This window comes from Homalodisca vitripennis, chromosome 4 (assembly GCF_021130785.1).
Source record: "Homalodisca vitripennis isolate AUS2020 chromosome 4, UT_GWSS_2.1, whole genome shotgun sequence".
Taxonomy (NCBI): Eukaryota; Metazoa; Arthropoda; class Insecta; order Hemiptera; family Cicadellidae; genus Homalodisca; species Homalodisca vitripennis.
In genome coordinates this window covers 64032123-64043213 of record NC_060210.1, presented here as the reverse complement: position 1 = coordinate 64043213, position 11091 = coordinate 64032123, and the positions used below count along the sequence as shown (strand labels likewise).

The window sequence follows — 11091 nt, the reverse complement described above, 5'->3', positions numbered from 1 at the left end:
AAAAAAGATCCAGAATATGTTGCTATTGTTGCTAACATGTTAAAGAACTTTAAAAAGTTAGGATGTTTGATGAGCCTGAAAGTTCACTTCCTGAACAGTCATCTTGATTACTTCCCGGAAAACTTGGGCGATGTAAGTGAGGAGCAAGGAGAGCGTTTTCACCAGGACATTAAACTGATGGAAAAACGCTATCAGGGCCGCTGGAACACTAACATGATGGGGGACTACTGTTGGTCACTTCACAGAGAAGTTCAGCAGGCGACTCATCGTAGAAAAAGCTACACAAGAAGTTTCAAAGAAAAGAGGGAAAGAAAATACAAACCAATCCCAGATGACTAATGGAACCTGTATTATACCACATGTATAACTCTTTCAAGTAACCTATTGTATTAATATATTCATAATTATGATGTAACATAGTGTTTCATTAATTTCACCATATACCGTATTTATACTACATAAGAAACTACATAAAAATGTATACTACATAAAAACCCAAATTGCAGAAAAACAATGGGTGATACAAAAAAACTAAGGCCAGATTTGGATTCAGCACATAAAAATCTATAAAAATCAGCTATTAAAGTAAAAAAAGTTTTCACAAAAAAATTTTTCGTTGGCCTGTGTGTTAGATACAATTTAAGGATTGCTTCGATGGGCATTGTTTGTCAATTCGGAGTTTGGGCTTTTGTTTTCAAAACTGAATATTGTGGCGCTTAAATTCACATGACCTATTTACAGTTTTTGGGTCACTCTTCAACTTCTTTTTGATTTGCGTACTTTTAACCACCACCCAACCCTCCTTCACTGAGCCACTTTGATTAGTAGCACCACAAACAACGGATTAACCGAGAGCAATTTAAGTCTGTGACAGCGTCACGTTCCAGACGCTACACTAAGAAGAAAGTGAACTGGAGCTAAACTCAACATTCACATTGAATAACTCCCTCGCCCATCATAACTTCGATATGTGTAGAAAGCGCGGTTACTCTATCGTGATTGAAGATCGTGTCTAAAATATCGTTGTGCCCTCAATTGTGCACTTGATGAGACAATGAGAATACCTCTTCACGTAAATCACACTATATTTAGTAATCTAAGTGTCTCTGACGTCGAAATGACGTAAGGAGTACATTTTTAGCTTCTTCGTTACCGACCTTTTTGTATCTCTTCATACGATCGTGACTCTAGATTTCAGAAGTCAAGTCTGTGACAGCATTAGATTCCAGATGCTCTTCTAAGAGGAAGATGAACTTAACCCATTTATGCCCAAGGGGTCGTTTTTGACCCACGCCACGACATATTTTTTTAAAGATTCAATTGATGTAGTTTTGACTCGAGCAGTCAGTGGCCCTGTTCTCTAGTTCCCTCTAAACACATGCCAGGCACAGCAGTCGCGGTTATTTGAGGTTATGTTTGTTTCAGTTCAGTTTCTGTAAATGATGAACCAACGACCTTGAACATGACTGAAAATATTGCTAGGTAAGTGTAAATCTAAATCTTTTTTTTAGAAGTTGTGCATGCCACAGTGTTCTTAGATGATGTGAAAAACAAGTGTTCACTTTAAATGTGTCAAATTATTGACAGATATGTTATAAAATTTGAACGAAATCCAATGGGTCGTTCCACTGCTATTGGTCATTTTCGTTGCAAACATGGTTTAATTCGTTTTCCAACAACTACGGCTTCATTTTTGTGCATTTCATATCGGTTTATAATGTAATCACAATAACAAAAACTGTACAAATATATTTAACTTCTTGCCTAGTATACCTAACCTAAATTACCTAAAACAAATGTATCTATCTTACACAAACAGTCCCAACCTATTTTGCTCTAACTTTACTGTAATTATCTAATTTATGTTTTTCTTTTTATTGTTTCAGATCACACTTGACAGTGGCAGAAATACTTGAAGTATTGGAGGAAGAAGGCGAACTAGGTGGAAACTCAACAATATTTATTACTCCACCTGAAGACGCAAATAGTGCTGATACAGACTGTGACTCGGGAGACGAGAATTGTAATGATCCTAATAAACTGAGCGGTTCACAGCTTCGAGCGCATGCAGAACTGGCCATTGAGAGAAATGACGTTAGTAATACTAGCACTGACATTGTAGCCAACATTGATTTGCCGTCCACCAGCCAGATTGGCCCACTCCCTCCAAAAGTTCGCAAGGTAGGAAAGGCCAAGAAACCCGATTGGAAGTGGAAGAAATGTGACTTAGACAGTCCAAAAGTTGTTATTACAAAACATTCTGAAACACTGCCCATGACATTCTCAGGTGAATCCCATCCCGTTCATTTTTTTACATATGTATTGACAGAGGAAATTGTTGATTCCATTGCACGGCAGCCTGTCTTTATGCAGCTTCCAAAGGTATATTTAACTTATGCATTTCAGTTGATGAATTATAGTTTTTTTTTTTTTGTATTTTGTATTTGAGCGGCTATGTACCGTTGCCACGTCGGAGGATGTTTTGGGAGGAAAGTGATGATTCCCACAACATTCTTGTTTCGAAATCCATGAGAAGAAACCGATTTGAAGAAATATTTCGATTTCTTCATGTAGCAGACAATAGCAATCTTCAAGAAGGTGACAAAATGGCCAAACTTCGACCCCTTATTGATTTACTCAATGAGCAGTTCATAAAACTTGCACCCATGGAAACTAATTTATCAATTGATGAATCTATGATTCCTTACTTTGGTCAGCACGGGTGCAAGCAGTTCATTCGTGGGAAACCTATAAAATTTGGATTTAAGGCCTGGGTTCTTGGTCAAAAACTAGGTTATTGTATGAGTTTTGATGTTTATCAGGGCCGAGACCAAAGAAAGTGTGAATTAGGCTTAGGTGAATCAGTAGTTTGTGGATTTGTTGAAAAGTGAGTTTCCTGGAACAACATTTTCTTTGTACTTTGACAACTTTTTCACCAGTGCATCTTTGGTTTCTCGCCTCGGTAAGTTGAATTTTGGAGCTACAGGTACTGTACGTGACAACAGAACAAATAAATGCCCTTTGATTGAGAGCAAGGAAATGAAAAAGACATGCAAGAGAGGTGACTTTGACAATTACGTGTGTGAAGAAGAAAGCGTAATTGCAGTGCGGTGGAATGACAATTCAGTTGTCACTGACATGTCAAATGTAACTGGGGTTCACCCCCTCCACAAAGCAAAGAGATATTCTTTCACAGAAAAAAAGAAAATTGACATTTCTCAGCCAGATGTGATACACAATTACAACTGTAACATGGGAGGCGTAGATCAGCTGGACAACAATGTCTCCAACTACCGAATTGCAATGAGGAGTAAAAAATTGTGCATGCCAATTTTACTCTGGATGCTTGACATTGCAATGAACAATGCTTGGAGGTTATCAAGGAATCAGGGCCTCCAGTTGGATAATTTGGGATTCAGAAGACAAGTTGTACAAGGCTTACTTCAAAAATATGGAGCACCTCCTTCTGTTCCTGGACCATTCCCTCAGAGGAAACTTCGAACTTCAGTGAGTGAAACTTCACGTAGTGACCCAAAAATCACTTGATTGTTCCCAACCAGCCTCGTCGCCGTTGTGCTGTTTGTAAGAGCAAAACGACGAAGATCTGTCAGCGGTGTGCTGTTCCAATTCTTGACAAATGCTTTGTTAGCTACCACAACTGACTTGTTTTGCAGCCCTCTAGTTCAACTATAAATTTCGTGTTGTATTCATCGTACTTTTAAACTAAGAAATCAAACATGAAAATAATGTAATGTTATCTTACTGTACTAAACCAAGCTCTTGTCAGTGTCCAAACCATATCAATATGTACAACTTATAATTTTGAATAAAACATGTTGCTTTCTCAAAATTATGTGTTTTAGATGTCCATGTGCCCACAGGGTCGTTTTTGACCCGTGCTATAATTAAACAAATATTGAGTATAACAATTATTTAAACTTATTTTTGTGACTAAACTTATGTAATTAACAACATATTACAATGCAAACAAATTTTGAGAAAAAAATAGTTCTGGGCATTGATGGGTTAAGTTATTAACAAAAAATACAACATGTAATTTAAAAAGAAATTCATTTATTCTATTAAACAATAATTGTAAATCAGCAAAAGTTTTGGGAATTTATCAAGACAGCCAGTTATCTTGGAGTCTACAAATATATATTATTTAAGTTCTACATTATCCCGAGTTATACAGTGAGATATCTTGAAAAGTGTGCTGAAGATTTAGCATTGAAGAATAACAGAAACACTGACTCATCTGAGTTCTAAATTATATTAGTTATTGTAAATTTCAAATTGTAGAACTCATGACAAAACGTTGCCAATGCTTCACATTTGGATTTGTTGAATTGCATTCACCAGGTTGGGTTAAAGGATGCATATATACTAAAATTGCTATTGCTCTGTTAATCTTTCTCACGATGGCTTTATGTTTTGTTTTATGTAAACGTTGCTTTAGTAAACAGAAACTCATAAAAACTACCTTAAGTCTAGAATGTGTCAACAACGACTTGCAAATCTAGCTATTTTGTCCATTGAATACGACTTAGCTTCAGACATACACTTCAATATGTTATCAATGACTTTAATGAAAGCTATAAAGTTAAGTATTATATTTTTAGTCAGGGGTAACCTACCTAATTTGAGATGGCAACTCCGAGGCTCTGGATCTTAACCCATTACCCACAATAAAGGTTTTATCCCATCATTTGTAATAACTACAACATAGCAGGGATAGCTGGTGGTCAGCAATGAATGGCACACCAATAAAAATATCATGAGACTATTATGTAGGTTCCAATAATAACAGTGTCATCATACTGACTTTTGGTTACTCATGAACAAAAGGAATATATCTCACAAATACTGACTCAGCAATATGATGAAATAAAAAAATGAAATAAAAAATGCCTTTATTAGAGAGGTGGAGTTATAAATAATATATATCGGTAAATAGGTACTGATCAAAAAAACTTAATTAGCACAACTGATATATGTATAATAACTGAAAATAAAGTAAGAAAAAGTAAAAACTATAATATTTTATTGAGTAATTTATTGAAACGTCAGTCTTTTTGGGATTCTTCAGTCTAAATAAATATCTTTCATAGCAATAAATAAAATTAATGTAATATTTAAAATTTAAAAAATCTGCAGGATAAATGTATGAGTGTGATGCATAAGTTGGTACTGACAGTTTATAATACACATATATGAAGCACCCAGATGAGCTTAAGAAGCTTGACGAAACCAAGTGTTGGAGTCCTGATTGTTTTTTTCAGACGCTCTCGGCATACACTTTTCCTATTCACAAAACAGGACCTATTGATAATGTTACTAATTACAGACCTATATCAATCCTGCCAGTTATGTCCAAAGTTTTAAAGATACCTTCCTTGGCTTCATGAAGCTCAAACTGTCTAGAATAATCTGCTCTCAGCATCTTGGTTTCACTGCTGGAAGGTCTACCATATCAACCCTAACATTTTTCAATAAAAAGTCAAGAAGGTTATGTCTCTAATCGTCAGTTGGATGCAGTAAATCTAGATTTATCTAAGGCGTTTGACACAGTGGAAAAAAATGCTTGTCCAAGGATCTTGAAACATTAAATTAATGTGGTTGATGAGCTACTTCTCAGACCGGCGACTGTGTGTCAAATTTGCATCAGCTATTTTCTCTGAATTGCTTCTTGCATGGAAGTTCCCCAGGGATTGTTGCTTGGACAATATATGTTCTCACTCTTCATAAATGACCTGCCCGAGGCATTTCAGGGGAATTCGCTTCTTTTTGCTGACAATGTGAAGGTTTTCTCTATCATTCCTATACAAGACGACTACCTACGGATCCAGGAGGATCTGTATAAACGTGATCGCTGTTGTGAGGGTAATATAATAAATCTCAATACTAAGAGATGGCAAGCGATAACTTTTCACTTTTGTCACTCTCCAGTAATGTTTGAATATACGGTACATGGTGAACCCATAACTCGTGTACAAGAAGTAAAGGACCTTGTTGTCTAATTGACACCCTCATTGAGCCTTGAATATTTAACATATAATAACACTAGCAGTTACCCACCAATTGCTTTGCATGCAATTTCTTACTGAAAAACCTAAACATAATGGGCATGTTTCTTGTGAATAACAAAACTCTCCTGATGGAAGTGGAAGCCACTGAAAGATAATCTAACCCCCCTGATCTACTTAAGATTTAAATTTAAAGAGCAGTTTTTAAGAATATGAAGTTGGAGAATAACACAGTTTTGTAATTACGTGTGAAATAACTTTCTCTGCAATTTAACAAAACAATTCTATAATTTTTTATTGAATAGTTCAAACAGTTATAGTAATAAATGAACTATGTTTACCCAGTGTGGAGGAATCCTAAATTCTAAGTCCTTAGATTTTCAATTAACACACTTATGATTTAATGAATGGTGGGGCTCTATGTAGTTTTGAAATAGAAGTAGACATATTTTAGGTACATATCATTACAGTGTTCAGATAGGCACTGTTAAGAGCTTCAGATGTTAAGCGCAATTGCTTATGGTTTTAATTTTGGCCTTTGCACGTGTAAGCTCTTCTGGTTCTAATGAACTATATTTTCGACGGGATGGATGAGATTGTCTTCTTGTCCCAATCAAGAAAAAATGTCTGGAAAGCCTATATTGGTAAAAAGCGTATACTTATGGCCACATTATAATTTACTTTAGTCTAAGGTATCATAAGGCACAGTCTAGACACAGGTGTCATGGTTGAGTTTGCCTCCTTTTCCCTTTCAAGAAAATATGTATACATATATGGGTCTCAGAAGCCTACTTCGGTCACAAAGCATCTACTTTTGGCCATTGTAATTTACTTTCAGTCTAAGATATTTCTGGTGCTACAGATGAGTTCACTTTGTTGCCACCATCAAGAAGACGAAACCTACTTCTATCACAAAACAACTATGATTTGTCTTATAACAGCCTTTAAATCTATACAAAAGTTAGATAGTAATTTTATCTTTGATACATAACTGCATTACACTGCTGATCTAGCACTGCATTCTTAATATTTGCTAAAAATTTCAGTTGAAAGTATTTTTACTAAAACTTTCAATTTTATTATCTGAATAACTTTTGTGTCCCAGGGAGTGATTACAAAAAAACATTAAAATAATATTTTTTTATTTTTAGGTTTACTCAATGGTTTCAAGCTGTAAATGTAAAGATATTAAAAATGGTGCTAAAATTAGTTAAAACATATGCTTGTGTTATTACATTATAACGTAAGAACAGTTGATAACATTTTAAGAGACACCTACACTTAATAATGTGCATTTGTGTGCGTTGCAATGCGTTTCTTATGAGAATTTTCACAACTTCAGAGGTCAGTGGGGCGGAACTCTAATGTCAGAGAGAAAACAATCCTTCCTTAGTGTGCCTGTAGGGCACGTATGTGCCAAATATAAGTAAATAAGTACTGTGCCAAATCATAAGTACTGATTTCTTCTTGTCATATATAGCTGATTAATAAAATTGTGATTATATTCTATGAAAATTATGTATCAAGGTTCCCATTAATTAATAAGATCAATTTTAAATAGTTTTATTTACTGGTAAATATGTTGGACAGATTACAATGTACAGAATATACAAGCTGAGATCTATAAGTGGTTTGCCCCAACAACTCAAGTACTACAATATTATGAGATTGAACAAAACATAAAATGACTGAGCATATTAATTCGTATAAAACTACATACAGTAAGAAAAAACACGTCTTCATCATTGAACACATAAGCATTTTACAATTAACTGTTATTACTGCCTTCAAAACTTTATAGTCTTCAAAATATTTTTGGTGATATTAGCTGATAAACAGAAAAAGAAACAAAATTAATAATATATGTATGGCTTGAACAGAACTAAGGAAAAACTATAATTATGATCATTAATGGCACTTTCTTGCCTGATTACAATTTAAATTAACATGCAATATATATAGAAATTTGTCATGCTGTTAAAATAAAATAATCACGAGCGAAAGATCTACATAATAAAATATGATTCTATGTAAAGAGGTATTTTTCACAAAATTGATGCGAAGCAATTTCTTTAAATCAAATTTAAAAATATAATAAAATATCCAATAAAAAGCATTTAAATATATACATAAATAAATCTAAATAATTATTACTAATGTAAGAGTTTTGTTTTATATCACAGAGATGTTTTCTTGATTCCATAACGTAGCAAGGATTTTTGAGCACGCAGGGATTTTCTGTTATGAAGAACAGTTCATATTTAGGACTACCGAAAACTTTTGTTGATAACTGGTGGTTTCACTTCTTTGAGTTGTGGTTTCATGAAAGATTTAGAGAAAAAGGTCGCCATACTATTTACATAGTGCGACGATACTCTCTTCTTGTCCACTGTGTTAACTTTCTGCTCTATGTCGGAGGACGGGGGAAATGCCGCACCAAGAGGTTCACTGACAGGAGAAGCCGTGAGTAGTTGACGCTGTTCCGTAATTACATCGTAAATACAATCTCGGTCAGTCTCTTGCTCAGGATAAGGCAGTGTGTTACAGTAGTTGGGCTGATCGTCACCATCATCATCGATGTCATCAAACTCGGTATCAGAATCCTCCTCTGTTACGTTGTTATAGAGAGCCTCCTGAAATCAGGAAATAATGAGTTATTTATCACTAAAGTAAAATATTTAAATTAAAAACTTGGTGTATATAGGAGAAGTTGGAACTATTAATAAGTTATATACATGAACTTTATATTGTTTATAATACTGATTATTTCAACAGTACACAATAATAATTATCTCTAAATTACAAATTTTTGTGAATCTATTTTTATTATTAATTATTATATTCCTTTAATTATTATAGTATGGTACTTCATTGCTTGGATAGTTTAATATTACATTTTAAAAGCTCAATTTGAGTTTTTACATAAATAAATGTTTTATAAATACCAAAGAAATGATAATATTAGGTCACCATTTTGATTAACTTCAGAGAATCCCTTGTTCTCAAAATCGAGGCAAAATCTTTCTTTTCTTTTAGAGAGAATCATCTTCAAGCTTCCAACATTGTTCTTTAAGATTGGTTAGGCCCTATTACATTTTCAGCAATTTATTGTCCTCCCAGACATGTTATAACCAAACAACAATTTGAACAGTTTTTCACTACATTACGAAATAAATTTATAGCAGGAGGTGATTAAAACACCAAGAATGGGGCTCTTGATTGGCCACTCCTAGAGGACAACGACTATTAAAGATTCTAAAAGATAATCATTACAATCATCTTTCTACGGGTGAACCTACATACTGCCCTAATATGTGAAAAATTCCAGATTTGTTAAATTTCTTTTGTTACAAAAGGTATTAATCAAAACTATACACATATACACATGCACACACACAGAGAGATCTTCTGATCATTCACCAATTAAACTTAATTTAAGCACAGAAGTATTTTTAAAAAGTCGTCAAATGTTAAATAATAAATTTACAAACTGGGTTCGATTTCATGACTCATTAAATGAAAATTTGAATTTTAAAATTTCGTCGAAAGTGTATGATTTACAAAATGCTACAGACTACATTACTGATTGTTTGCAATGTTTTGCCAAAGAGGCTACAACCTTACACCGTTCTTCAAAAATTTACAAGATAGGGTTATATTACCCCAACTACACCAAGAAAAAAATCGCTGAGAAAAGAAGATTAAGAAGAATATGGCAAAACAGTAGAAATCCTAATGATAAGGTAAATTTCAACAGGGCAGCTCAACATCTGAAAAGATTATTTAATTTTTAAAACCAGTTTAATTTTTGAAGAGTATACCCAGTCTCTCTCAGCAACCGAAGCTACAGACTATTTGTTATGGAAAGTAACTAAAATAATTAAGCATACTAAAATATCCATTTCCCCTACTTTAAAATCTGATAGAAATTGGGCGAAAAGTAATATTGAAAAATCTGAGGCATTTGCAGAATATTTCACCAATGTTTTCAAACCAAATGACGCTTTTGTAAACAACGAAGAGGAAATACACAAGTATTTAGATTCTCCACTTCAACTCACAATCTCAATCCCCATAAGTCTCCTGGCTATGGCTCTACTACTGGAAAATACTGAAAGAACTTCCAAGAAAAACAATTATATTCTTAACATTATTATTTAACGCCATATTGAGACTAGAACACATACCCGTTCAATTTAAAAAAGCCTAGCTAATTGTTATCACGAAACCAGGGAAGCTCCTCACCCATCTGATCTCATACAGACCAATAAGCCTATTATTTAAAAACTGAAAAGCTTCTTCTGAGAAGACTACAATCATTAATCAATGAAAATTCTGTAGTACCTACTTATCAGTTTGGTTTTAGGCGAAAACATGGCACAATAGAACAAGTCCATAGAATAGTTGAAATGATATGGGAGTGCTTAGAAAATAAAAGTTATTGTTTGGCTACCTTTTTAGATGTCAGTCAAACATTTGATAAGGTGTGGCATACTGGTCTATTATACAAAATTAAGAAGTTTTTGCAATATTTTTCAATACTAAATAATATCTTTCAAACCAATCTTTTCAAATAAAATACCAAGATGTTCTTACTCAGCTATATTCAATAGAATCCAGAGTTCCTCAAGGAAGTGTACTTGGTCCATTTTTATCCTTACTATATTCCGCTGACCTCCCAGAAATAAACATACTCAAATTGCAACTTTCGCAGATGAATTGCAATTTTTTCAGTCCATAAAAATTGTGTTCAAGTATCTCATTACTTGTAACAGAGCTTAGATCCAATTACTACATGTTTTAATACATGAAGAATCAACATTAATGAAAATAAATCAGTTCACATAACATTTACATTAAATCAAAATTCTTGTCCTCCAGTTACATTGAATGACGTTCATTTATCCCAAGTAACTGAAATAAATTATTTGGGCATGCGCTTAGACAGAAGGTTTATATGGAAATCCCACATTTGGACAAAGAGACAGCAGTTAAATTTAAAAACAAATACTAAAATGAATTGGCTACTTGAATCTAAATCAAAATTCAGTTTGAAGAACAGTAT

At 33.8% G+C, this 11091-nt stretch overlaps 2 protein-coding genes across 3 annotated transcripts in view; one reads left to right on the top strand and one right to left on the bottom strand.

The window, feature by feature from the left end:
- Positions 1-3039: 3039 nt before the first annotated feature.
- On the top strand, positions 3040-3546 carry LOC124361049 (piggyBac transposable element-derived protein 3-like). Its single transcript, XM_046815086.1, has one exon. It carries the CDS (start codon positions 3040-3042, stop codon positions 3544-3546), a length of 507 nt encoding a protein of 168 aa, XP_046671042.1.
- Positions 3547-8079: 4533 nt separating this feature from the next.
- LOC124359403 overlaps positions 8080-11091 on the bottom strand; it is a 65823-nt gene continuing 62811 nt past the window's right edge. For both annotated transcript variants that reach the window (XM_046812118.1, XM_046812119.1), the window contains one exon: positions 8080-8659. In XM_046812118.1, coding sequence (XP_046668074.1) covers positions 8294-8659 — 366 coding nt within the window. In that variant the 3' untranslated portion in view covers positions 8080-8293. The remainder of the gene's footprint in view (positions 8660-11091) is intronic.

Bases quoted from the DNA above. Each gene is read 5' to 3' on its own strand.
- LOC124361049 (XM_046815086.1), top strand. From the start codon at position 3,040: ATGAAAAAGACATGCAAGAGAGGTGACTTTGACAATTACGTGTGTGAA.